Below are 24,794 nucleotides of genomic sequence, written 5' to 3'. Positions count from 1 at the left end.
TGATCGCACAGAAATCTGAAAACAGAAAAGACCCTTTATCCCCAAAACAAAAACATCATAACCTCCTTAAAATATCCAAGTCCTTGCAAGTTCTTACTCTTCCATTAGTACAAAAATAAAGTTAGCTTTACAAATAATTTCCAAAATAATTTGGATCAAAATACCATTGGCATACCAAAATATATTAATTCTGCAGGTTTACCTTTGTTTCTATACCCCACTCCAGCCATTCATATACTGCCAGGTTTGGTTGGGTCCAGTGAATATGGAACTAAATCACTAGGCTCAAAGAAAGCAAGCGTCTTCCTAAACTCAAGTTCACAGAGCAAGGTGATTTGGCTGTTATCAAGATTAATTTGATCTAACTATTATGTCAAAATAGATCATTCCCAGTCCGAAAGTTTTAACTAGAGATTTCCTAAATTCTCCATTTCCCTTAAGTATAAACAAAACCACAGTCCACAGTTCTTAAGTATAAACAAAACAGACATTGATGGTCCAACTATTTTGCACAACAAAAGAAACAGGTTAGAATCACTTTTCCTTCACTTTGTAACTACCTTTCTTTTTTCTAGTGAAACTACCTTTCACTTTTCCTTCTCTTGTAACTACCTTTCTTTTACATTTGTTAAGGAGACACAAGTCCTGAAGCCAAGTGTCTTGAGAGTGTCACAATCTTGGAAATTACAAAACGCCCTGTTCCCAATCTTGGGTACACTTTAGAATCACCAGAGGAACTTTTACAAACTACTGATTCTTAGGGCCCCACTAAGACTTAGAGTGGGCCCTGGTATCATTCTACTCTAAAAGTTCTTCCGGCGAGTCCAACGTGCAGCTAAGTGAAGAACCAATAGTCTCACAAATGTGGATCAATGACCCAGACGGAACCAAGGCTGAGATCAAGCCAAGGGCAACCTGAAGCCGAACTTAGAACACAGATTACAAACTCAAGCACCTACAGGAACCACTTAAGTCAATGACGCAGGCAATGTGTACACACACTTTTAGACTGTGTGAGTGCCAGAGAGTGTGACAAATAAGGGAGCTGCCAGGGAGAAGGCTCCTGAGCTCTAGCTGATATTGCCATCAGGGAAACAATAGGTAACAGGTCTTCTCCCTTAATCAGAAAAAACACAGATCAAGACTTTTGTGTAAAATTTCCTAACTTTTCAACGTTTGGCTCAATTAAAACAACAACAACAATATTGTAGGAGGCAAACAAAACATATAATGAAACATACAACACAGGTTTGGCCTTTAGGCTTCAGTGTATCACTTCTGGTCTAAAGGGCTGTTTCCATTCTGCAGAAACCGTAGCATTATCACCATCATCACAACAATAGTAACACCTCGCTTTCATTAAATACTTAACATGTTAGCCATTATGCTAAGAACTCTACACGATTATCTCAATTAACCTTCACCAACCTTTTAGGTTCTATTATTATTCCCCCTTTACTCAAAAACTACCCCCCCAAAGTCACACAGCCAGAAAGTGGTGAGACCAGGTTCCAAACGTATGCAGTGCAACTTCATAACCTATATACCATGCTATATATCTTAAAAGTTTTAAATACACTCTTAAAAACCTCCACTGTTTGCACTTGCATTTCTTCAAAAATAAAATGAAGAGATTATACTAACTGATTTCTCAGGTCCTTCTTAGTTCTCAAATTCAATGGCTCTGATTCTATAACACAACTCTCGGTTGTATAAAAACATTGGTCTTTACATGTATCAGTCACAAATGCCCTGATAAGAATTACCTGATCAAAGGAATGGAATGAATGAATGCTCATTAAACAGTCTTTCCGAAAAAGCAGCAAAGACATAAAATTATAATAAAATTATTTCTCTCTACTGCTATAGAAAGTCGACTTCCCCATTTTACCTTTTGAAAGATGAGAAAAAGTGCTCCGAAATTCTTCATATGTTTGCTCATGACAATTAACAAACCTATCCAAGACTTCCTCAATCATTCGATCTTCATCCATAATCTCCAGTTCTGGCATTCCTAGTCACAAGGCCACCTTATCTGTGAAACAAAGACAAACATGAGCTGGAGAGAGTCGGCCTCTCTGAAGATACACTAGATGGGTAAATGGAAGAATTCCAAGGCTCCAAAAGAACAGATCAAGATAGTTACTAGAATAATAATCTGTAGCTCAAGACACCAGAGTTTACCTATATCTTGGCTTCTGAGTTGTTGTTTTTGTTTCAGTTTCCTCATTTCCATCTTCTTCATTCACATGTCTTTTCATCTTTGTATCTTAAATGTCTACCAGCTCAGGGAGTAGCATAGAGCCGGCAGTCAATCAATATCAAGCAAAAATTAGACAGTACCTGACTTACGATGGTTCAATTTAGGATTGACCTTATTGATGGTGTGAAAACAATATGCATTCAGTAGAACTTGAATGTGGAGCTTTTCCCAGGCTAGCGATATGCAGTGTGGTACTCTCTCGTGATGCTAGGCAGTGACAGAGAGCCACAGCTGTCAGTCAGCCACTCGATCACAAGGGTTAACAACTAATACTCTACAGTGTAGCATTAAATGCATTTTCAACTTACAGTGTGTTCAACTTGCAATGGGTTTATCTGGACGTAACCCCATCATAAGTTGAGGAGCATCTGTGCTCATTTGAGCAGTTATTATAGTCAAATATTGCTGGAAGCTGGCAAAATACTTCAACTGTGCCTTACCTGACGTGGCTTCATGTCCTTTCATACGTCTGATCAATCTACCTGGAAAAGATTTCACATTGCCTGCATTCCTTTAAAATACGCCACCCAGATGAAGACAGGTCTCCTGACATGGTCTGGATGCAGTGAGATTTGACTAATGCTCACATTCTAAACGTAGCACACCTCCTGTGTAGTTGAACATCACGCTCACATCCTAGGGACCCCTTCACATTTAGTGTACAGCTAACCACATTCCTGTCAGCTAAGACACAATGCCCCAATCCTTACATAGTTGGAGCTTTGTTTTCACTTGTATTTCATCTTGTTAAATTCCATTCATTCTGTATGAAATGTCATTCTTACAGAGCTTGAGAAAATTGCCTATCTGCAGAAAGCAGGAGCGTAATTACTGCCTAAGTAGTCAGTATAATTCGTGGGGGATAACAAAAGAGAGGGGTTCTCCAAACTGTAGAGCAGGCAGAGAAAGCATCAAGCTTCTTATATTTTTCTAAAATAAGAGTAAAAATCTGTCACCTGTTATTAACTTTATTTATTTGATATTTATAAAAAAAAACACCAGAAAAAAATAAAAATGTTTTCATAAATTGACGTCCAAACTCATTTGGAGGCAAGACCTGAATTAACGTAAAGTATTTATGACTTTTATTTATTCCACTCAGTGTCACTATTCATATACTTATTGCAGAAATACGAATTGGCTTGCTTTTGAAGTGCTTTCCCAGATCCCACTAGAGATTTTGTGTAATGTGTGGCCATTGCCCTGATTACCTTTCTAAGCACCAAAACAATTCTGCATTCTAAAATACATCTGACCCCAAGGGTGTGAAGCCAAATGTACCTCACAGGGTTGCTACAAGGATTAAAGAAGGATACATGGCACGTCGAGAAATGTTAGCCATGATGAGCAAGGTGATGATAATGGATGGGTCTTAGTATTCTGTCCTTTGCCTAAACAAGGACTTGGTTTGACTGTCACCTCTCTGACTTTGAAGGCACTGATGTTACCTAGGATAAATCAAGATAACTCCTCAGGCGTTACAACCCCTGCTAAACATGGTGTTGTAAAATCCCAGGCAAAAATAAAATGTGCAGCTCTGTATCAACTCAAAATGAAAGAACCTGTTTCAAGCTATTTGTACCTAATAATTAAGTATAGGAAAAAGGATCACTTATGGTTTAGGCAAATCTACCTGTAACACTGCCAAATTCCAACAATCCCAAGTTTAATAAATTATGCTTGCAGTCGCTGGATGAAAAATAACAAATTCAAAGGTGGCTATTAGTTCATTATCATGTCCTTGATTCCAAGAAAGTCCTTAATTCCAAGAATGTCAATCTGCTTTTCCTGAACTGGACCCCGACGAAAGTCTAAGATTGGATTACGTCAATCTTGTTCTCAAACCATCTCGGGTTCTCTACTTTAAGCAAATACCACACAGAAGCCACACTTGTGTTTTATATTGCTGTACATGTCTCTTCATGGATGCTGTCAGAGTGATAACAGAAAGTCCTTTACACCGTCTTTCCAATTCTCAAATTGGTAGGTATATTTTGAGTATTTAGCCTGAACACATGTCAGTTTTACTAAAAGCAAATAATCAACAGGCTGTGCACAGCACAAATTCCGAATCCTTCAAGGTCTTTAATTGTATTCCGGTGGTTATCACAATACAGAAGAGGTTATGTTTTTATTGACTTTTTTAAGACTTTGGGAAAATCCAGTGTCACAAACTGTCATTATTCGAAGCATTTAACAAATACCCACCTTCAAATTTAGAACTCTCCTTACCTATAAAAATACAAATACCCTAATGTTAATAGTCCCCAGGGACTGACAGAGCAGATAATCATTTACCAGACAGTCAAGTGGTTTATGCAAATCCTCGTGGTTTTCTAAAAGGAAGAAATGCCTTTTCAGTTACTATTCACGTGCGTTTGTGTTTTTATCATAAAGTATTTTCTAAAAAAAGAAAAGGGAGAAAGAGAGATAGAGAGACACTTGCCTGGATGACAAGATTCTTTGTTTGGGTTTGGGTTTTGTGTTCAGACTTAGAGCGTCACATGAAAGACCCGGAACATACTGTGGTGATAAGTAAATGTGTGTAAATATCTACGGGTAACACTTTCACAATCACAGCCTCCACTAGGAAACAGAGAGGATGTACTGCTTTGCTTGGACTACTAAACAGGCTTGGTTGGGAACAGAGTTCTCTTCTTTTCGAGTCACTGAGAGATAATATGTCATATTCCTAGACTCTTGTTTTCTACTATCAAATACTAACCACTACCCAAGCCAGTTACCGTTGTGTGCTCTCCGAAAGGACATTATGATGAAATGTGGTGTTTGGAATTATCACCATTAATTTAAGCACATCTTTGATGTTTATCTTCAGATCCCTGCTTGATGCAACCAACCTAAACCAAATGCAACTTTCAGAGATGAAAGTGGTGAGCCTTAGGATACAAGTTGCCATGAGCTCGTCTCCTCGTAAAGTGCAAATCCTGCTTTTTAACAGCAGAGCATATCTTGGGGGAAAAAAAAAGATTTTTTTGTGAGGTTCACCACTGACACTTAAAAACAATATATAACACGTTTTTAAAGAGTTATACAGGGGACATCAAAGCCTACTTTCTCAAATTTTCATAGTTCTGCTCAACAAAAATCTCTTGCTGTGCGAAAAGGTAAGATGGGATATTATTAAAATAATTTGCCTTGCCTAAGGAAATGAAACTATCAACCTTGGTACTTCACAGGATGGGTCTCCTTTTATATTTTGGAAAATGGACAAACCTCAAAAAGACCAAGTTACGTTGTAACTGCACCAATTTATTTATATGATAAAAGAAACCTAGTATGAACTGATTTCTTCTTCCTTGAGTGAACTACACCTATTTTGCATCCTCTAATTTTTGTGTGTGTGTGTCTTTTAGATCATATTAAGAAGACAGAAAGAAATGACTACAGATTCTCAGAGTCAAGAGCTAGTCCAATCATAGAGAATACATGAATGATTTTGGGAAAGAAATTTTAGGTGGGGTTTTTGTCAACTAATGACTCTATGAGGAGGAGTAGTGTGTGATTCTCATATCGTAAATAGTCATAATATGCTCATGACTATGAATTTTTAGGTATACATGAAGTTAGCAGGAAATAAAGCAAAAAGCAGCACTCTCACCCTGGATGAGTATAGTCATGCCCCCAACTACATTCTGTACCCCTGTAACTGTTGTTTCAGACACCTACCAATACAAATAAGAAAACAAAGGAAAAGATAAAAGGAATAAAGAGGAAGACATAAATACAAATCTTACGAACTAGAAAACGATCTAAATTCCTCGACTGTTTTTTTATCAGGATGAGATTTTAAAAAATACAATTCTAACATCAAATAATACACTGCACTTCACGTCATAAGCTTATCCCAACAAATCTATTCTAACACTTAAAAGGCATGGAATTCTTCATTATCACCAAAAAAGTTGATGGCATAAGCCATCTATCTCTGCTTCTACATAAATTCTACACGTCTGCAGTGAATATTAAAGGAAGCATTTAGAGGGAGGCACGGAAGGCTTGGGATTACTGTTGACTACAAACCCTTGGGAAAGAGAAGTTGCAAATATACCACATCTTTAGCCAATCATTTATCGAAGGGCACTTTGGTTGTTTCCATGTCTTGGCCACCATAAATAATGCTGCAGTGAACATCGGAGTACATATATCTTTACGGATCAACGTTTTCAGATTTTTGAGGGGAGATCCCCAGGAGAGTGATTGCTGGGTCATATGGTAATTCTATTTTTTGAGGAACCTCCATACTGTTTTCCATATGGTGATGGAAGCAGAACTGACTCTGGGTGATGAGCATACCATGTGATATATAGATAATGTATTATAGGAATGCACACTTGAAACTTATGTAATGTTACCGACCATTGTCACCCCAATAAATTTAATTAAAAAAAGAAAAATCCTTCTAATTCAAAACAACTAAAAATGCTTTTTAAACTCTGGAGAAAAAAAAAGAAAGAAAAGTTGTATTATCGTCGATGAAGAGGTCTCAGTAGTAGGCATACCTTAGCCGTCATTTTCTTCTTGACAAAATCGCATCTGAAGGAAGCAAAACAGAAGCCACACATCCTAAAACTGCATCTAATAAAAACTGTGGGCTCACTACTTGCTTACCATGAACACAGATATCACAAAGTTTGCTTTAATAAAGACAGATCTAGTTCCTCACCTAAAGAGGATTATAATCTAAGTGTTCAATACAGGACTCCTTTTTTGTAACATGACTCTAATGACCTGTTTCATGATTATTTTTAAATCAGAGCAATATGGAATGGAGTGAAATCATTTTAAAATGAAGGTTGTAACAGGAGTAAGAACAACAAAAACATGTCAAGGCAAAATAGTGGATTTTATAAAGAAAGCAGGAAAAATACATAGATGATCTTTAGGACACAGGGCTAGGATAAGGATAAGAATTCTTAGGCTTGCCACCAAAAGCATGATCCACAAGAGAAAAAATGGATACATTAAGCCTCAGAAAAATAAAAACTTTGCTCTGTGAAAGAGCCTGTTAAGAAGATGAAAAGAAAAATTGCAGGCTGGGAGAAAATATTTGTAAGTCACATATTCAACAACGACTAGGATACAGAATATATAAAGAACTCTCAAAACTCAACATTAAAGAAAAATCCAATTTAAAAAGGAGGAAAGACATTTGCCAAAGAGAATATATGAAAAGCAAATAACCTCATGAAAAGATTCAATATCGTTAGCCATTTGAGAAATGCAAATTAAAACCACAATGAGATACCACTACAGACATGTTACTAGAAATGGAGAAAATGAAAAATTGTGGGACCACCAAATGGTGGCAAGGATGCAGAAAAAGTGGGGTAACTCATACATTGCTGGTGGCAGTGCAAACTGCTTCAGCCACTCTGAAAAACAGTTGGGCACTTCCTTACAAAACTGAAAATGGAGTTACCATCCAAACTACCAGATACACTCTTGGCATTTATCCCAGAGAAATACAGACTTGTTCATCTATGCAAAAACTTGTATATGATTGCTCATAGCAGCTATATTTGTAATAACAGGAAACGACCCAAATGTCCTTTAATGGGTGAATGGCAAACAAACTGGGGTACATCCATACCATGGAATATTACTCAGCAATAAAGACGAACAAACCATTGATTCATGCAATAATTTGGATGAGCCTCCAAGAAATTATGTGGAGTGAAAAAGCCAAACTCAAAAGGCTGTATACATATTGCATGATTCCATTTATGTAACATTCATGAAATGACATAATTAAAGAGACGGAGAACAGATTAGTGGTTGCTGGGGTTAAAAATGAGGGAAGGAAATGGATGTGGATATACATGGGGTAATGTAAATCTTGTGATGGTGGTTCCGCTGAGTATCTTAATTGTGGTGATAGTTACACAAGTCTACATGTGTGATACAGTTGAGCTACTCACACATACAAATGAGCGTATAGATGACTGGTGAAACCTGAACATGCTCTCTGGATTCTACCAATATTAATTTCTGAAGTTTTAATACTACAGTTATACAATATAACACTGCAGTGTTAACACTGCAAAAGGCTGGACCACAGGTGCTTGGAATCTGTACATGTCTTTGCAACCTCATGTGAATCTATCCTGTGAATCTATAATTATTTCAAAATTAAAAGTTTAAAAAGGGGGAGAGGAGCAGGAGAAGAAGGGTAAGCCAATTAAGGCAAAAGATGTTTAGGAAAAGAAAATGATCACTAAAAGTTTTACCAAGAATGTTGGAACTCAGGCACACTGATTGCTTTCCCCCTGCAGAAAGCTCTGGGGGATGGGAATAATACTAATCTATAAAATTACATGTTTAAGCAGAAACTTTCCTCTTGAAAAATTTGCTTCCCTTTCCTGCTCATTCATGCAAGCTACTGTAATGAGGTTTCTTGAGGCTATCATTCATTACGCCTTGCTGTTCATCAGCAGATTGTATAAAATCAATTTTATTTCTCCAAAATATACTCTTCCTCCAAGCTGTTTAAGTCAATCCAGAAATATCTGCATCGACTCACTGAGGCAGGTCAACTGAGTATTAGACTGTTTTCAATTACACAGTCATTAATTCCATTAAACAAAGAAAAATGCAAACAGTTAAGCATTCAAACTTCCTCTCCCTGCTCACTCCCGGTGGACATAGAATCTGCGGGATATACCCATAAGACAAATGTCAGAAAATGCACTGTTTTTGAAATCAAGAAGACTCCCTTTTCACTACCATTTTTACTTCTTTCATTTGCTTTTTTGAAAATTTTAGAGCTGTGGGTAATCACAAGTAAATACCCTACCTTCACAGCCTGACAAAACTCCTACATCAGTTGACCTCTACACGAGTATAATTATCAAGGAAAATGTACAATACACGTGCCAACCATATTCAGAACTGATCTCCTAGCTTCAGGAACGTGATTAAAGTTACACACGGTAACATGAGTGTTTCAGTGAACATTTTTTCAAGGCACCTGATAAAGATGGGAATCTGTAAGGCAGTAGTTTTTGAGTCAACTGGATAGCTCTATAATCACGCAATGATATTTCAATCATAAAAGATGTATTAGCTCATGATAATCCCACATTCGTACGGGATGCAATGTCCCATTAACGCTTATTTGATCTGTATGACAACTGTTACACAAAGTTCATCTGCATAACAACTATAACACAAAGGCATCAACTCTGAATTGAAGTTTCCCAGCTTCCTGAGCCTGCCAGCCACCTGCACAGTGTTCAGTACTGTAATAATACCAGAAAACCTGCGTTAAAGCAAAACCTGCACAGCTACTTAGAAGCAGGTGTAGGCCAACCAAACGAAATCAAGTCTGTTTGCAGGAATTCATTTCTAAGCATTTCAAAACGCCAGCTCTTGCAAATAAAATCGACCTTTTCATTTGACATTCTCTTAAAAGAAATAAGATTTTAAAGAATGAGTTTCCCAACTATACTTAATTCTAAATTCCTGTGAATGTGAAATTATAAGTGGGCTTAAAGAGGTAATAGAGTGGTTACCTAGCTTCCAATCACTCTCAGCGTTTTATTTTCAATTGTGCCTCAATGTACACAACACACACACATACATACACACACAATTTCTTTTTACCAACATGGTTTCTATACTCAAAGGTAGAAATTTAAAAACACAAATTCCCTCCTCTAAAATTTTTAAGTGAATTGTTTTGTTGTTGTAGTACAACATTGTAATGAAATCTTTCTCCCTTTAACTCTTTTTTTTCCTCCCTTTAACTTTTTATTTTCCTCCCTTTAGCTTTAAAGCAAAGTGTCCACCTGAAACCAGAGAACATGGAACATAGGAAAACACCAGTCATTCTGGTCAGGTGACCATATTTAATTAATTGCTTTAAATAAAAACTGACAAGTCACTTGTCATGTTCTTCTCTTGACAATCCATCACACTAACTGTAGATTGCTTCCTTCTATATAGTTCCTTTTCCTTCCTCTTTTCTCCTCTTTGTCACTTTCAGTTGTGGCTCCTATTGTGGGATTTACTCAACAGGCCAAACATCCCCCTTTCCTATACTATTTATATGATGTTATTAAAACTCAGCCACTTACTAAAACTTTTTGAATTGTCCATGACTATCCAAATGCTATGAAAAGTTTCCACTGACCTTATTTCAAACATTTATTAACTCACTGACCAACAGTGTAATTTCAGTGGTTTCTCCATTTATAAAATGGGGATGGAAATGCTTGAGAGGTGAACTGGACTTCGATGAACACTGTCATGGGTTCACAGAGAATGCTTCTCCCGTCGCCCCTCAACCCACCATGCACACACACCTGCAGCTGTGTACCCTTGTCAAGTTATTTAACTTTTCTGGCCTTAACTACTAATAGCTCGAATGTAAAAATAAAGGGACTGGACTTGAAGCTGGCGTTCCATCTCTGACAGTCTATTTTTCTCCAGGTATGCTGCCTTTTTGTTCAATTACTGTATCAGTATCTCATTACTTGTATCTCCCCTGTGGAATAAAAATTATTTTATTCTGAAATTGCACTGACTTGTATCCTTTAATTGTCCACTGTTTCTTAGATTTAAGGTGGGAGAAATCAATATATTTCAGTCCAAGAGTGAATTTGATTCTGCCTCAAGGTTTAAGAATAGGCTGAATAACCTATAATTTCTTGGTGAAACCTGTGGTTTCTTGGTGAAATTTTAAGTATTTTTAAGGGTGAATGTGGGAAGAATATGAGGTGTGTACATCCACAAGCAAAACTTGCTTCATGTATATCCCTTAAGGGCAAGACCTATCTCTGTGAATTGTTTTCTATTTCTCCACATGACTGTACACAGTGGATGCTCAATAAATACTGTTTACTATTTCACATTTAGTTTCTATGCTGAGCACTTTGGTAGACCAGGACCTTGACTGAGACCACTGCAAGTCTAATGCTCTCCTAATGTTGTGGCAAGGGCTCAGGGTTTTAAAACTCATTTCTAAATGTATTGCTAATTTCTCGTTTCAGGAGACAACTAACACATTCAGCAACACACTGCCTGTTTTCTGGTGTTAGAAAAACGCAAAGGCTGAAACACTTGCCTAAACCTACCCATGGTTTCTATGTTGTGGTTCTCATTTTGTATTTACTGTGGAGATAGCCAATATGTTAACTTTATGAGAGCTATAATTGATGCTGGAATTTCAAGTATCATAATCATTATATAGCACCTTAAATAGGTGAGGGAAATAATCCAGGACTCGTTTGCAGACAAAGAAAGAATCATCCTGGATGTCATTAGAAAAGAAGACGATGCTTTTTTTAAAGGATGGACCAACATTTCAAATGATGAAAATATACTGAACAACTGAGCTATTCATCAGCTTAAAAAAGAAAACCTGAAAATACAACTTAAAATTTTGCAAAAAGATGAAATAGTCACTTACAGCAATATATTTATATCATTGTCATTGTCATCGTCATCATCATCAAAGATTTACTGAGCACACTCTTTATACCAGACACTTTATATCCATTAATCGTCACAATCAAGCAGGTATCATCCCAGGAAACTGAACCTCAAAAAGGTCATTCAGCTAGTGAGCAGCAGAACTGAGACTCAAATCCAGATCTGTCTACCTCTCCTCACTGCGTTCTATCATCTAAGCCACATGGAAACTGATGAAATGACCAACAATAGTGGATGGTCACATAAGCTATGTTACATTTACTTAGTGAAATTGCAGGCAACTATTAAATATTATAAACGTAAAAAATACTATATATATTTCATAGTGTATATGAAATGTTATTTTAAATGCATTCTCATTATAACTAGGTAAAAATGTGTATGTATTCAGATAAACATTAGAACAGAGCACAAAGAAATGAACAATTTTATGGTTAGGTGATAGGCTTAACGGGTGGTATATATTTTTCTTGGTGTAACTGTTTTTAGTGAACTGTTTTAAATTACATCAGCTACCGTAATCAAGACAGTGTGGTACTGGTGAAAGAATAGGCAAACGGATCAGTTGAACGGAACACAGAGGCCAGAAATAGACCCACATAAATATAATATAGTTAACTGTTCTTTGACAAAGGAGCAGAGGCAATACAAAGTAGCATAAATAGTCTTTTCAACAAATGATTCTGGAACAATTGGATATCCACAAGCAAAAAAAAAAATGAATCTAACCACAGACCTAATATCCTTCACAAAACCTAACTCAAAATGGACCATAGACTTAAACATAAAAACCACAAACACAAAGCTATAAAGTTCCCAGGAGATAACATAGAAGAAAACCTTGATGATCTTGGGTATGGTGACAACTTTTTAGATGCAATACTAAAGGTATGATCCATGAAATGAATAATTGATAAAATGGACTTCATTAAAATTAAAAACTTCTGCTCTATGAAAGAAACTGAATAAAGATAATATCTGCAAGAGACGCATCTGATAAAGGCCTGTTATCCAAAATATACAAAGAACTTAAAATTCGACAATAAGAAAACCACCCAATTTTTAAAACAGGCTAAACACTTTGACACCTCAAGAAAATATACAGATGATAAATAAGCCCCTGAAAAGATGCTCCGTATCATATGTCATCAGGGAAACGTAAATTAAAATGAGATGGCACGGTACATCCATTAGGACGGCCAAAACCCAGAACACTGACAACGCCAAATGCAGGTGAGGACATACATAACAGGAACTCTCATTCATTTCTGGTGGGAATGCAAAATCACACAGCCACTTTGGAAGACGGTTTGGTGTTTTCTTACAACACTAAACATGTACTTACCATGTGATCCATCAGTCACACTCCTTGGTATTAACCAAAGGAGCTGAAAACATGTCTACACAAAAACGTACACATGGATGTTTACAGCAGCTTTATTCATAAATGTCAAAACCTGAAAGCAACCGAGATGTCTTTCAGTAGAAGAATGGATAAACTGTGGTACAACCAGACAATGGAATAGTATTCAGTGCTAAAATGAAGTGAGCTATCAAGCCAGAAAAAGACACGGAGGAAGCTTGAATGCATATTACTAAGTGAAAGAAGTCAAACTAAAAAAGCTACATACTGTATGATTCCAACTACAGGCACACTTCGTTTTATTGCACTTCACAGATGTTGCATTTTTTACAAATTGAAGGCAAGACTCTCCACCAGCAAAATGATTATGACTGGCTTTACTGCCATACTTTTTTTATTATGGTGGTCTGGAACTGAAACTGCAATACCTTCAAGGGATGCCTGCATGTGACATTCTGGAAAAGGTACAACTATGGAAACAGTAAAAAGATAGGTGGTTGCCAGGAGTTAGGGGGAAGGGAGGGATGAATAGGCAGAGTATTTTTAGGGCAGTGAATCTATTCTGTATGAAACTGTAATGGTAGATACGTGTCATTTGATACTTGTCCAAAGCCATAGACTACACAACACCAAGAGTGAAGCTTGATGTAAACTATGGACTTTGGATAATAATATGTCAATGTAGGTTCATCAGTGGTAACAAACGTACCTCGGGTGGGGGGTGTTGATAATGGGGGAGGCTGTGCGTGAGTGGCACAGGAGGTGTATGAGAAATCTCTAACTTACACTCAATTTTGTTGTCAATCTAAAACTTCTCTAAAAAAATAAAGTCTATTAAAAAATTAAGTCAACTCTTGCCCCCTTTGGTTTATTCTTTGATTGTTAAATTTTGGGATGGGGGTCAGAGAAGCTACCAACACAGTTTTTATTATTAAGACCACTGTGGAATATCTTCCTTGGCTAACCACTCTAAAGATCATCTCATTTAATCTTTTGCAACAATCTTTTGAGGTCAATATTTCTGTTATCCCCATTTCAGAGATGGGGAAACTGAGGCTTAGAGATTAAATTGACTCCACCTGGCAGAGCTACCAGAGAAGAGAAAACCAGGTCAGCTTGACGCCAAAGCCCACCATCTTACTCATTCCACCATCCAATATTACACAGCAGCTCCCTGATATAAAGTTGCTGGTAGGCCTCCAATAATTAGAACTCCTTCTGAGCCTTGCATTAAAGAAAACGAGACCATAGAAGAGTAATTCAAAGTCAAAAATGATTGACATTGGTATTAGCAGTCTCTGCTTTAAGAAAAATAATTTCCCATTTGATTCATAATAGGATTTATTTAAATCATAGTATTATATTCATTTTCCTCTGTTTTTCTAATAAAAATATAAATCAGGTTTCAACCAGGTTTTTCTTTTGTCTTTACAGATGAATAGTGGACTGTGTTTGCACTGTCTGCCAGTAAGGAAATAGTTAACTCTTGAGGGTACACCCTACTGGATATCTCCCTCAACCATCTAAAGAAAAAAAAAAAAAAGGTCACAGTCAGTTACCCCCGTTAGATCAGTGTTCACAGGAACATCTGTAGACACACATACACACTCTCTTTACCGTCAGCCTTCTGCTTGCCACGGTCAGAGTGGGCAGTCAGTGAATCTTCCCCAAGTGCTGACATTTAATACCTGGTTTAGCGGCAAAGATTCAAAGAGGGGTGAGCAGCCCCTTTGGCCTTCAGGTAGGTCCAATACCTTCATTTCTACTGACGTTAAAAGATGAGCGCCTATGTTTGTCAACTTTAAGGGAAAGACAATGTCCCCTTCAGCAGCAAGTTAGTTAGCAGGTGGACTGGGTGTCCCGATGGGGAAGGGATGATGTAGAATTTGGAAACTATGGGACTTTCTGGTCTCAAGCTGCTGCAAGGATTTAATTCCTGTGACATCAGAGCCCAAGTATTAATTTAGCCCATAAATGCTCCTCTGGCATAAGTGCCAGAAGGAAGACCTAATTCTGGTTTTACTGCCAGGAAAAAAAAAAAAAAAATCAAGGAATGTATGCCTCAAATCTGATTAGCCATGCAAGATATGGTTAATTCATGCACTAATTCATGGTTAATTCATGCACAGTGGCTGCAGTTTCATGAGGTTACCTGCTATTTTGGAGCAATCAGGAAAACATGGGCAACACTGATCAGTAAGTTTTCATGCTTCAGAGTACAGTACTTTTCTTTGGAGGGAAAGAGAGTCAGTTCAGACACAGGAAACTACAAATCAAGACCTCACACTATTAGTTCTCTTTTGATTCTCAACTATGCCCTCGCTTCACAGTACATAAATGAAAATCTCCCTGCTGAGAAAAGTTAGCATGGGGTTGGGAAAATTGTATAAATTTATTGGGCCTATATTTCTGTCTTTTAAAAAGAATCTTCAATGTGTTGACTTTGAAACTTCCTTCAGTTGAAGAAGAGTGTCTTCTTTTTCAAAACCTGCCTGTTTTTATCTAGCCTATTTAAAGAAAGATTATTTTAGGTCTAGTATAACCTTTTTAAAACTCTTACAATAAAGGATGTGACTAATATAGTCATATTAAAACCATGGAAAATATCCAATAATCCACTACAGTGAAAATATATTCAAGTTAATAAAGCAAAACTTCAAAAACTAAATAAATAGTGCAAGATAATGTAAAAAACACTCAGTGTTCCTGTTTATTCTTTAAATACATAAGTCATCTGGTCATGGTTTAAAATGGGTAACTTAAAAATTAAATACACAAATATCTGAACTGTGTTACAAGAGGAGATGATCAACAGTAATAACCTTTAGCACTGTTTTCAGGGCCCTGAAATGATGATGTATGCCAATAGCAGGGAATCAAAGAGAGAACAGGTCAGAAATCTTTAGGGACCCAAGCTAAGCTATGAAAAATGGGTAGTATTCCTTTTGTCTTGCCCAAGAAAATGCTTCTGTCTAATATACAATAATCATGTTTTCGTTTATGAGAAGCCACCCTCCCGAGGACAACCTTAAAATGAAGCCAACAGGCTACCATGAAAATATTTTTTTTTTTTAAGCTTACTGTTTAAAAGCAAGTGTTCTTGGTATATGTTCACCCTTTGGGATCTGGAATCCATGACCCCTGGATGGCTTGTTTGATACCCCACTAACAACCTTCATAGGGTTTAAAACAAGCCGGCTTTGGCTTCGGTGCTCGTTCCACCCAAAAGTGGGCAACTCTCTGACTGACAATCACCACACAGCACGCTGCGTGTAATCACTTCTGGTTTTCATTTACTGAATTGAGGGTCAAAGTATTTCCTCTTAGTTCCTTTAGTTGCACAGATGCCTTCTCTTCTGTCTACTTGGATAGGCCGTGAATAAAGAAAACACTTGCCCAGTGTTTCATAATCAGGGCAAGTTGCTGAACCTACAAACCACTGTGGTCTGAGGAAGAGAGACGCTTGCTTTCCTAACTTTAGTAATAGTCTGTCTCATTCACCTCTTCTCACTTGGTTTAATAACCCACACAATTGCTATTAAAATATCCTGCCTTGAGGAATCTCCCAAGTAAACTAAAATAGTAAGAAGAGAATACTTAGCAATTAATTACATCTAATCCACAGAAGTGCTTCAAGGCAAAAAGCCACACCAACATCTCATTAGACTGACCTTAGATGCTAAATGGTCCGAGGAACCTTTGCAGGGGGAATAAAAATATAGTATCAACTAACATTTATTGAATACTTATTATGTGCTATGTGATTTACATGTTATTCCATTTATTCTTCAAAAAAAACCAATGAATAGGTACTAATATTATCCCCATTTTACAGATAAGAACAAAGAGAAAATAACTTGCCCAAGACAGTTACACAGCAACTAAGTTTTAGAGCCCAGATTTGGACTCAGACAATCCAGCTTCAGAGTCTGCATATTTAATGAGGGGTTTGAGAAAGGGTAACAAAAAGAATGAACTATTTCCTATTATTTAAATTGGACTCACCGCCAGCACCTACATTGTATATGCTTATGCAATTTTCATTAGCCTAAAAAGTACCCACATATACCCACTGACCAGATTCCCAGATCCTACAGCCCTTCTAATCATCTCCGACATTATAAATACCACCTGCCATGAACAGCAGGTAATGGTGTACTAACAATCTTACTTTCGATAAATTCAAGCATAATCCTAACTATGACTTACCATGTGCAAAGGCTTGTTCTAAGTCCTTTACGTATATGAATTTACTAAGCATCAATTACTTACATCAACCTATGAGGTAGGTAAAATTGTTATCTCATTTTACAGGTGAGGAAACTGAGGCAGAGAGAGGTTAAATTACTTGCCCAAGATCATGTAGTTAGTAAGTGACACAGCCAAGATTTGAATCCAGCCAGTGCCATACACTAAGCCACTGTTTTACACAGTTTTTTAAACATTTTAACAACTTACTCTTAAAAGTCGAGGAATCTGTGCTCCTTTGTTTCCTTTAACCTTTGGTTCCTAGGAGTTCACTCTGCAAACAAGGAGTGTATTTTTATCATTAAGGCTCCTGACATCTCCCTAAGGTAGGTGATAATAAAAATAAAAATGTATCAAGCTTACTTCATCTGGTAAATACCTTTTCTAAAAATATTATAAAATGTTAAATCCTGAATAATTCTGGCAACTCTTTGCTTAGCGTCTGCTTATTACAGTTTCGAAAAGAATTACTTCAAATTTCTTGGGCTGGAAAGAGAGTCTCAAATGACAGCTACTAACTCCATTTTAAAGGGCGAGGGAGTGGAAAGAAGGGGGGGAGGAAGAAAGAGAGGTGTTTAGGAATCCTCCCCACTTCCCTAAAAGAACCCTAAAAACAAGAGCAAGAGCAGTTGAGAAAACAACAGGCCTTCGACGTGGCACTCGCTGAAGTCTAACTACTGTATTTTTATCACTAAATAAAAGGGGGGCAAAAATCTTTATGAGATAATTTCTCCCCTGCACTGATCTTTTGGTTCTGCACAATGGTCACGGCTTCTGTAAGCTCGGTGCCCCGGTCTCCCCGACGCCAAGCCTCCGCCCCAGCAACCTAAGGATGCTCCGAGGTGAGATTCTGAGGGGCGCGCCACAGCGCCCGGCAGCGCTCAGCTACGACCCCTCGGCCGGGCGTCCCTCAGGCTGCGGTTTCCAGGAAACCCCACTCGGGCCAGAAGCAGTTATGCTTCCTACTAAGTCTCCTGGTTAAGAGTCCCCGGAATAAGCACCGGCAACACCTGGGCAGAGGGCTGCCTGAAGCCCCTTCTGGTGCTGCAGCCTTCCGGTAACCCGGATGTGGGGTCTGCGTCAAGTACTCTCACCTCCCATTCCCTAGTTTTCCGCCTCGGCTCCCATCTAGTCACTTGGCACTTGCAGCGTCTTTTTTCAGAGAGACATCCTAGAAGTCTCCTCTCCTGGGGCAACACAAACTATCGTCGCCACACAGCCCATGGCGAACGGATTCCTGGGAAATGTAGTTCGTTCTGACGTCAAGGGGTAAGTCCTTTAAGGAAAAACAGGACTACAATTCCCAGAAATCTAAGGAAGGATAGTCCGTGTCTAAAACATGTCCCAGCTGCTTGGATTTTATTAGGCAGGAAGATTCTGTGACTCTTTGCTTACCTAGCTGCCTGTGTCTTGCTTATTCAGTCCCACTACAAGCTTATGGGAGAACTTTATTTTTAACATGCTTTCCACATGGGAGGGGATATAAACACAGTGATTTATATAAAGAGATATAGTAAGTCAATTTTTTTTCATAATTCTTTCAGATAAAAGATCTACCCATCATCAGAAAATATGTCACTGCAGATGGTCACAGTCAGTAATAACATAACTTTAATTCAACCAGGCTTCTCACTGATGAATTTTGATGGGCAAGTTTTCTTCTTTGGCCAAAAAGGCTGGCCCAAGAGGTCCTGCCCCACTGGAGTTTTCCATTTTGATGTGAAGCATAACCATCTCAAACTGAAGCCTGCAGTTTTCTCTAAGGATTCCTGCTACCTTCCTCCTCTACGCTACCCAGCCACTTGCACATTCAAAGGGAGCCTAGAGTCTGAAAAGTATCAATACATTATCCATGGAGGGAAAACACCAAACAATGAGCTTTCAGATAAGATTTATGTCATGTCTGTTATGTGCAAGAACAACAAAAAAGTTACTTTTCGCTGCACTGAGAAAGACTTGGTGGGAGATGTGCCGGAAGCCAGATATGGTCATTCCATTGATGTGGTATATAGTCGAGGGAAGAGTATGGGTGTTCTCTTCGGTGGACGAGCATACATACCATCTGCCCAAAGAACCACAGAAAAATGGAATAGTGTAGCTGACTGCCTGCCCCATATATTCTTGGTGGATTTTGAATTTGGGTGCTCTACATCATACATTCTTCCAGAACTTCAGGATGGACTATCTTTTCACGTCTCCATTGCCAGAAATGATACCATTTATATTTTAGGAGGACATTCACTTGCCAATAACATCCGCCCTGCCAACCTATACAGAATAAAAGTTGATCTCCCCCTGGGTAGCCCAGCTGTAAATTGCACAGTTTTGCCAGGAGGAATATCTGTCTCCAGTGCAATCCTGACTCAAACAAACAATGATGAATTTGTTATTGTGGGTGGCTATCAGCTTGAAAATCAAAAAAGAATGGTCTGCAACATTGTCTCTTTTGAGGACAACAAGATAGAAATTCGTGACATGGAGACCCCAGATTGGACCCCAGATATTAAGCACAGCAAGATATGGTTTGGAAGCAACATGGGAAATGGAACTGTTTTCCTTGGCATACCAGGAGACAATAAACAGGCTGTTTCAGAAACATTCTATTTCTATATGCTGAAATGTGCTGAAGATGATGTGAATGAAGATCAGAAAGCATTCACAAATAGTCAGACATCAACAGAAGACCCAGGGGACTCCACTCCCTTTGAAGACTCAGAAGAATTTTGTTTCAGTGCAGAAGCAACTAGCTTTGATGGTGATGATGAATTTGATACCTATAATGAAGATGATGAGGAAGATGAGTCTGAGACCGGCTATTGGATTACATGCTGCCCTACTTGTGATGTGGATATCAACACTTGGGTACCATTTTATTCAACCGAGCTAAACAAACCTGCCATGATCTATTGCTCTCATGGAGATGGGCACTGGGTCCATGCCCAGTGCATGGATCTGGCAGAACGCACGCTCATCCATCTCTCAGAAGGAAGCAACAAGTATTACTGCAAGGAGCATGTGGAGATAGCAAGAGCATTGCAAACCCCAAAAAGAGTCCTGCCCTTAAAAAAGCCTCCACTGAAATCCCTCCACAAAAAAGGTTCTGGGAAAATTCTCACTCCTGCCAAGAAATCCTTTCTTAGAAGATTGTTTGATTAGTTTCACAAAAGCCTTTCAGATTCAAGTGCATCAAATTTGTAAACCTATTTTAAAGAATCATAACAATGATAAAATAATATGCCTATTTTCATTTATTGAAAATACCTGTGTTTTCTTTTAGTTATATGAATTCAGTGCCAGTTAAAAGTGTTTATAATACAATACTAAGTACTTGAAAATGCTTTACTCAAATATTTTACTCAAATATCTTAAATGAGAATTTCTGATCTGATTTTTTTCGTTCAAAGAATCTTAAATACAGAAGCAGTAATAACAATAAGATATATGATAGAGATAGATAGATAGATAGATAGATAGATAGATAGATAGATAGATAGATGGACTCCATTGACATGAAGAAATAGAAAAGAAATCTGCAGTTTGTTACATTTTATCGAGTTATCTGCATGCCCTTTCTTCAAAGGAGCTCCCATTGTATGGTATACAAATGATGAACCAAAGCCAGTCACTTGAACCAATTCTTGGAGAGATTTATTGAAAACTGAAGTCCACTGACACTTAGCCCTCTGATAAAGGAAGATGAGTGAAGAGTACACTAAAAAAGACCACAAAATAAATCTCATGGTGCAGACTAATGTTGTGTATTTCCCCAACAATAAAATTTTAAATAATTTCCAATAGTTAAAAGGTAAAAGATTTCAAATGGGGAAAAATAAATTTGTGTATGTGTCTAATTAGTATGTGAAGTTTGCTGCCAATGAAAATTATAAAATGAGTGAGCTTTCTAAGGTTCAATTAAATACTTTCTAGAATGAAGGTTAAAAGGATTGTTAATTTTGAAGCTTCAAGACGTCAACTGATAAATAGATGATTTTAGAAACAAATACCTTCCCTTGTGGAGTATCTTTCTGGCAAAGCATTGTAAGAGCCTCAGCTATCGCCTGTTATTCATCAGTCTTCAATGAGTGTCCACAATGTGGAAGGTGCTATTGCAAAGTTTAGGGAAACACGAACCATACAAGAGAAAAAACCCTGGGACACAAAGTCTTCTGCTAACTGTTCCAAGACTTACATACTAAGATTAACTTGAATAAATTAAATCATTTTCATTTTCTTTCACTAATGTTGCTTGATGAATATTCCTTTTAAATAATGTACTGTACCATTGTTTTGATTTTTTGTTTCTATCACCTACATAAAATTAATAAAGTACTAAAATGCCTTCTGTTTATATTGATTTAGTCCAATTATTAACATTCATAGCTACCCAATTAAGGGCAAAATTATACTGTTTAATTTTCTCAGGATCACTCTACTTTGATTTATTTTTTATGTGTTAGCAGAAACTGGCATAAGTTAGAGCTAAAATAGAGCTCAAAAGAGTTATTACTCCCTCTAAAGATATTAGGTTGGTGCAAAAGTAATTTTGGTTTTTGGAATTATTTTCAACCTTTTAAACCGCAATTACTTTTGCACCAACCTAATAGACACTTTCCCTTATCTTGATTTGTCTATAGTCACTGAGTGGCTAAAGAATTATTGCCATATTTGTTTTGTAGTCAATGAGATCAAGATGTGATAATCTAAGTGATTTAATTCTGAACTCGCTGGGTTCTCTAGTTAGACTCAGATATATAGTTAAACCCAGCATAGCTGCTTTTGGGGTCTGTGGGGGGAGTTAGGGGAGTTTCAAGAGCAAGTATTTTGGTTTTACTTATCATGCAGTTGAGTAAAAATAGATCTTTTTAAGTCATCTCAGAAATGAGTTCATCAGGTGTGACTTTAAGGTAATAAGTATACGCAAACATTCAAATGAACACCGTAAGAAGAGTACTCTCTTATTCCAAGGATGTACTGCTCTTGCCTAAAACATTTCTAGGCTTATGTTTCAATCACCTTCAGAGCTTGTGGTTCATTCTTTTGAAGATATTTAACAATTGTTCCTGTTCCTTCATTAGAGATAGTGTTGGTTTCTGAAAACAGACAAGTGTCATCCAAAGCCTAATAGGGTGTAACTCAGTATTATATAACCACTTTAGCTCAAAAGGAAGTCTTGCCTACAAGCTAACAAAATGGGTTTTCTGATATGACTCATAAATAGATTCAAGATAAGTGTTGAAATTGTTTACACAAGAATAATATCAATAAATAAGTATATGGCTTTCCACGGTGACCATTTTAACGGACTACAATCATCTATTAGTACAAATGACTTTAATATGTTAGAGGAAGGCAAAGCATAATTTAAAAAGAAATAGTTGGTCTAAAAGCTCTGGGGTGAGATGAAGCTTGTCACATTTGAGAATCTGAAAGAAGGTCAGTCTGGACAAATCATAGCCAACAAGGGGGATATGGAGTGGCGTGAGTCTGGAAAGATAAGCAGTGACCAGCCTGGGCCACCCTTTTTTCATCGGTCAAATAATACACATACAACTTCATTCATACCATTTTGACGTGTCCCCTCCTTTTTACCTCTGTTTCACGACTCCCTTCACACTGTGTGCTCAACATCCAAAAGTGCTGAACTGCTAACATTTGTAGTAAGCACCACTAGCTGTTTCAGTACTCAGGGTTTTTGAGAAACCGATTCCATCTGCAGGTCATACCTTCCCCTCTTGCGCTTTATAGCTCTTGCTAATACCCTGCTCCATCTGACCTATTCCTATCCATTCTTTACATCCCATTTCAAATAGCTGTTCCCCCAGGAAACTTTCTCTGAACCCCATCACCTCCTTGATAGCTATAGTGCTTACAAATCTCTGCTTATATACTCAGAAGTACAAGAAACAAACTCTCTGTAGTTCTCTATAACTCAACTCACAATATATGTATCTCTTTTACTACTACATATCAGAAATTTGATTTCAATAAATTTCGGGTTCACCCCCTCCACGCAACTTTTGAGCCAAGTCCCAGGGGGAAATATAATGCTGAGTTGTCAGGAGTGGGGTACAACCTCTAGGGTCATTATCCCTCCTCACTAGCTCCTGATACCACACCCACACTCCCACCTGGCCTGAGGTCCCCGGCTTTGAGGTGGAGTTGCACTTCAGCCTCAATCATAAGACATCTTTAGGTCTAATTCTCTGTCTCTATATCTATCTATCTATCTCTCAGCTGCTTTCAGGTCCCTAGTGGGCTCACATGATAATGAGATCATTCTGCCCCTTCCTCTCCCAGAGTAGCCACAGTTCTCTCTGCAAGACCATCTAAGACTTTTCTCTTTCTGTCCAGTCTTGGGCACATCCTGCTGCTTCTGCACCTTACTGGGACAGAGAACCTCTTCTTGACCATCCCTGGCTAAATATACCTCACCACCATCTTCCCTCCGGATGTCACTGGCTTCCTCAGCCATACAAAATGTGTAGTGATAACTTAAAAGAGGAGGGTGTGTGTGTGTGTGTGTGTGTGTGTGTGTGTGTGTAAAAGATGGCTAAATCATCCATTTTGAACCACGAAAAAGTATGAATATGGTATGATAGAAAGATATTTTTTGGTCTTTGTCCCTGGTTCCTGACATAAAGTTCCTAAAACCCTTGGAATTTCCTGAGTGATAAGGGTGAAATTAGTGTCTTTTGTTCTAATGAGGTGGCTCTTGACAGTCCCTTAGATAGCTTCAGGATAGGGTCAGGTCACAAGAAAGCAAGCCTAGATTAGAAGCTTGGAACTTTCAACCCCATCCCCAAACCGCAACCTCTGGGTAAGAGAATGGCTCTGGATTTAGTTCAGTCACCAATGGCCATGATTTGATAAAACACACCTACTTAATGAACCCTCCATAAAACCCTTTGAACAATGAGGTGCAGAGAGCTTCTGAACTGGGGGTGGGGGGTAGCACACCCCAATTCCATGGGAACATAAGCTCTTGCACTCAAGACCCTTCTGGACCTTACCCTCGGTATCTCTTCATTAGGCTATTCATTTGTATCCTTTACAAAAATCCAGCAAATGCACATAAAGTGGTGTCTTGAGTTCTGCGAGCCATTCCAAATTTGTATTTGGCCAGGCAGAAGTGTGGGTATCCTGGGCATCCCATTTGCGCAGCTGGTGTCTTGGGTAGGGGCCGTCTTGTGGAACTGAGCCCTTAACCTGTGGTGGCTGGGCCAATCTTGGATAGTCAGTGTCAGAATTGCATTGAATTGTAGGAAATCCAATTGGTATTGGAGAATTGAAGAATTGCTTGCTGTGGGGAGGAAAAACCCTCTCAGTGAACTTGAATGCAAAAATGGAAAGATGGCTATGTGAGCACTAAGTATTTATTTAGACCTTGATCAGACCTCAGAATGAAAATACACAGATCTTGGCCCCCAAGTAAGTCAGTATCTATTTTGTGAAGGCAGAAATACATTG

At 38.0% G+C, this 24,794-nt stretch overlaps 2 protein-coding genes across 6 annotated transcripts in view; one reads left to right on the top strand and one right to left on the bottom strand.

The window, feature by feature from the left end:
* Window positions 1-18,579, bottom strand: part of IFTAP (intraflagellar transport associated protein) — a 58,425-nt gene extending 39,846 nt beyond the window's left edge. The window contains exons 1-4 of one of the 5 annotated variants that reach the window (XM_074336226.1): window positions 18,422-18,577; window positions 17,538-17,601; window positions 15,232-15,308; window positions 1,892-2,035 (exon numbers count right to left, since the gene is read on the bottom strand). In XM_074336226.1, coding sequence (XP_074192327.1) covers window positions 1,892-2,012 — 121 coding nt within the window. In that variant the 5' untranslated portion in view covers window positions 2,013-2,035; window positions 15,232-15,308; window positions 17,538-17,601; window positions 18,422-18,577. Of the gene's footprint in view, window positions 1-1,891; window positions 2,036-15,231; window positions 15,309-17,537; window positions 17,602-18,421 lie in introns of all 5 variants that reach the window. The other 4 variants (XM_019738610.2, XM_019738613.2, XM_019738612.2 and 1 more) reach the window with 4 other exon arrangements.
* Window positions 13,927-21,625, top strand: RAG2 (recombination activating 2). Its single transcript, XM_019738609.2, has 2 exons — window positions 13,927-14,820; window positions 18,872-21,625. The coding sequence occupies exon 2, from the start codon at window positions 18,900-18,902 to the stop codon at window positions 20,481-20,483; it is 1,584 nt and encodes a 527-aa protein (XP_019594168.2). The 5' UTR covers window positions 13,927-14,820; window positions 18,872-18,899; the 3' UTR covers window positions 20,484-21,625.
* Window positions 21,626-24,794: the final 3,169 nt, after the last annotated feature.

The sequence above is a fragment of the Rhinolophus sinicus genome, linkage group LG06, assembly GCF_036562045.2.
Source record: "Rhinolophus sinicus isolate RSC01 linkage group LG06, ASM3656204v1, whole genome shotgun sequence".
NCBI classification, from domain to species: Eukaryota; Metazoa; Chordata; class Mammalia; order Chiroptera; family Rhinolophidae; genus Rhinolophus; species Rhinolophus sinicus.
The sequence above is the reverse complement of the archived record's forward strand: the minus strand, read 5'-3'. Positions and strand labels throughout refer to the sequence as shown.

Bases quoted from the DNA above. Each gene is read 5' to 3' on its own strand.
- RAG2 (XM_019738609.2), top strand. From the start codon at position 18,900: ATGTCACTGCAGATGGTCACAGTCAGTAATAACATAACTTTAATTCAA.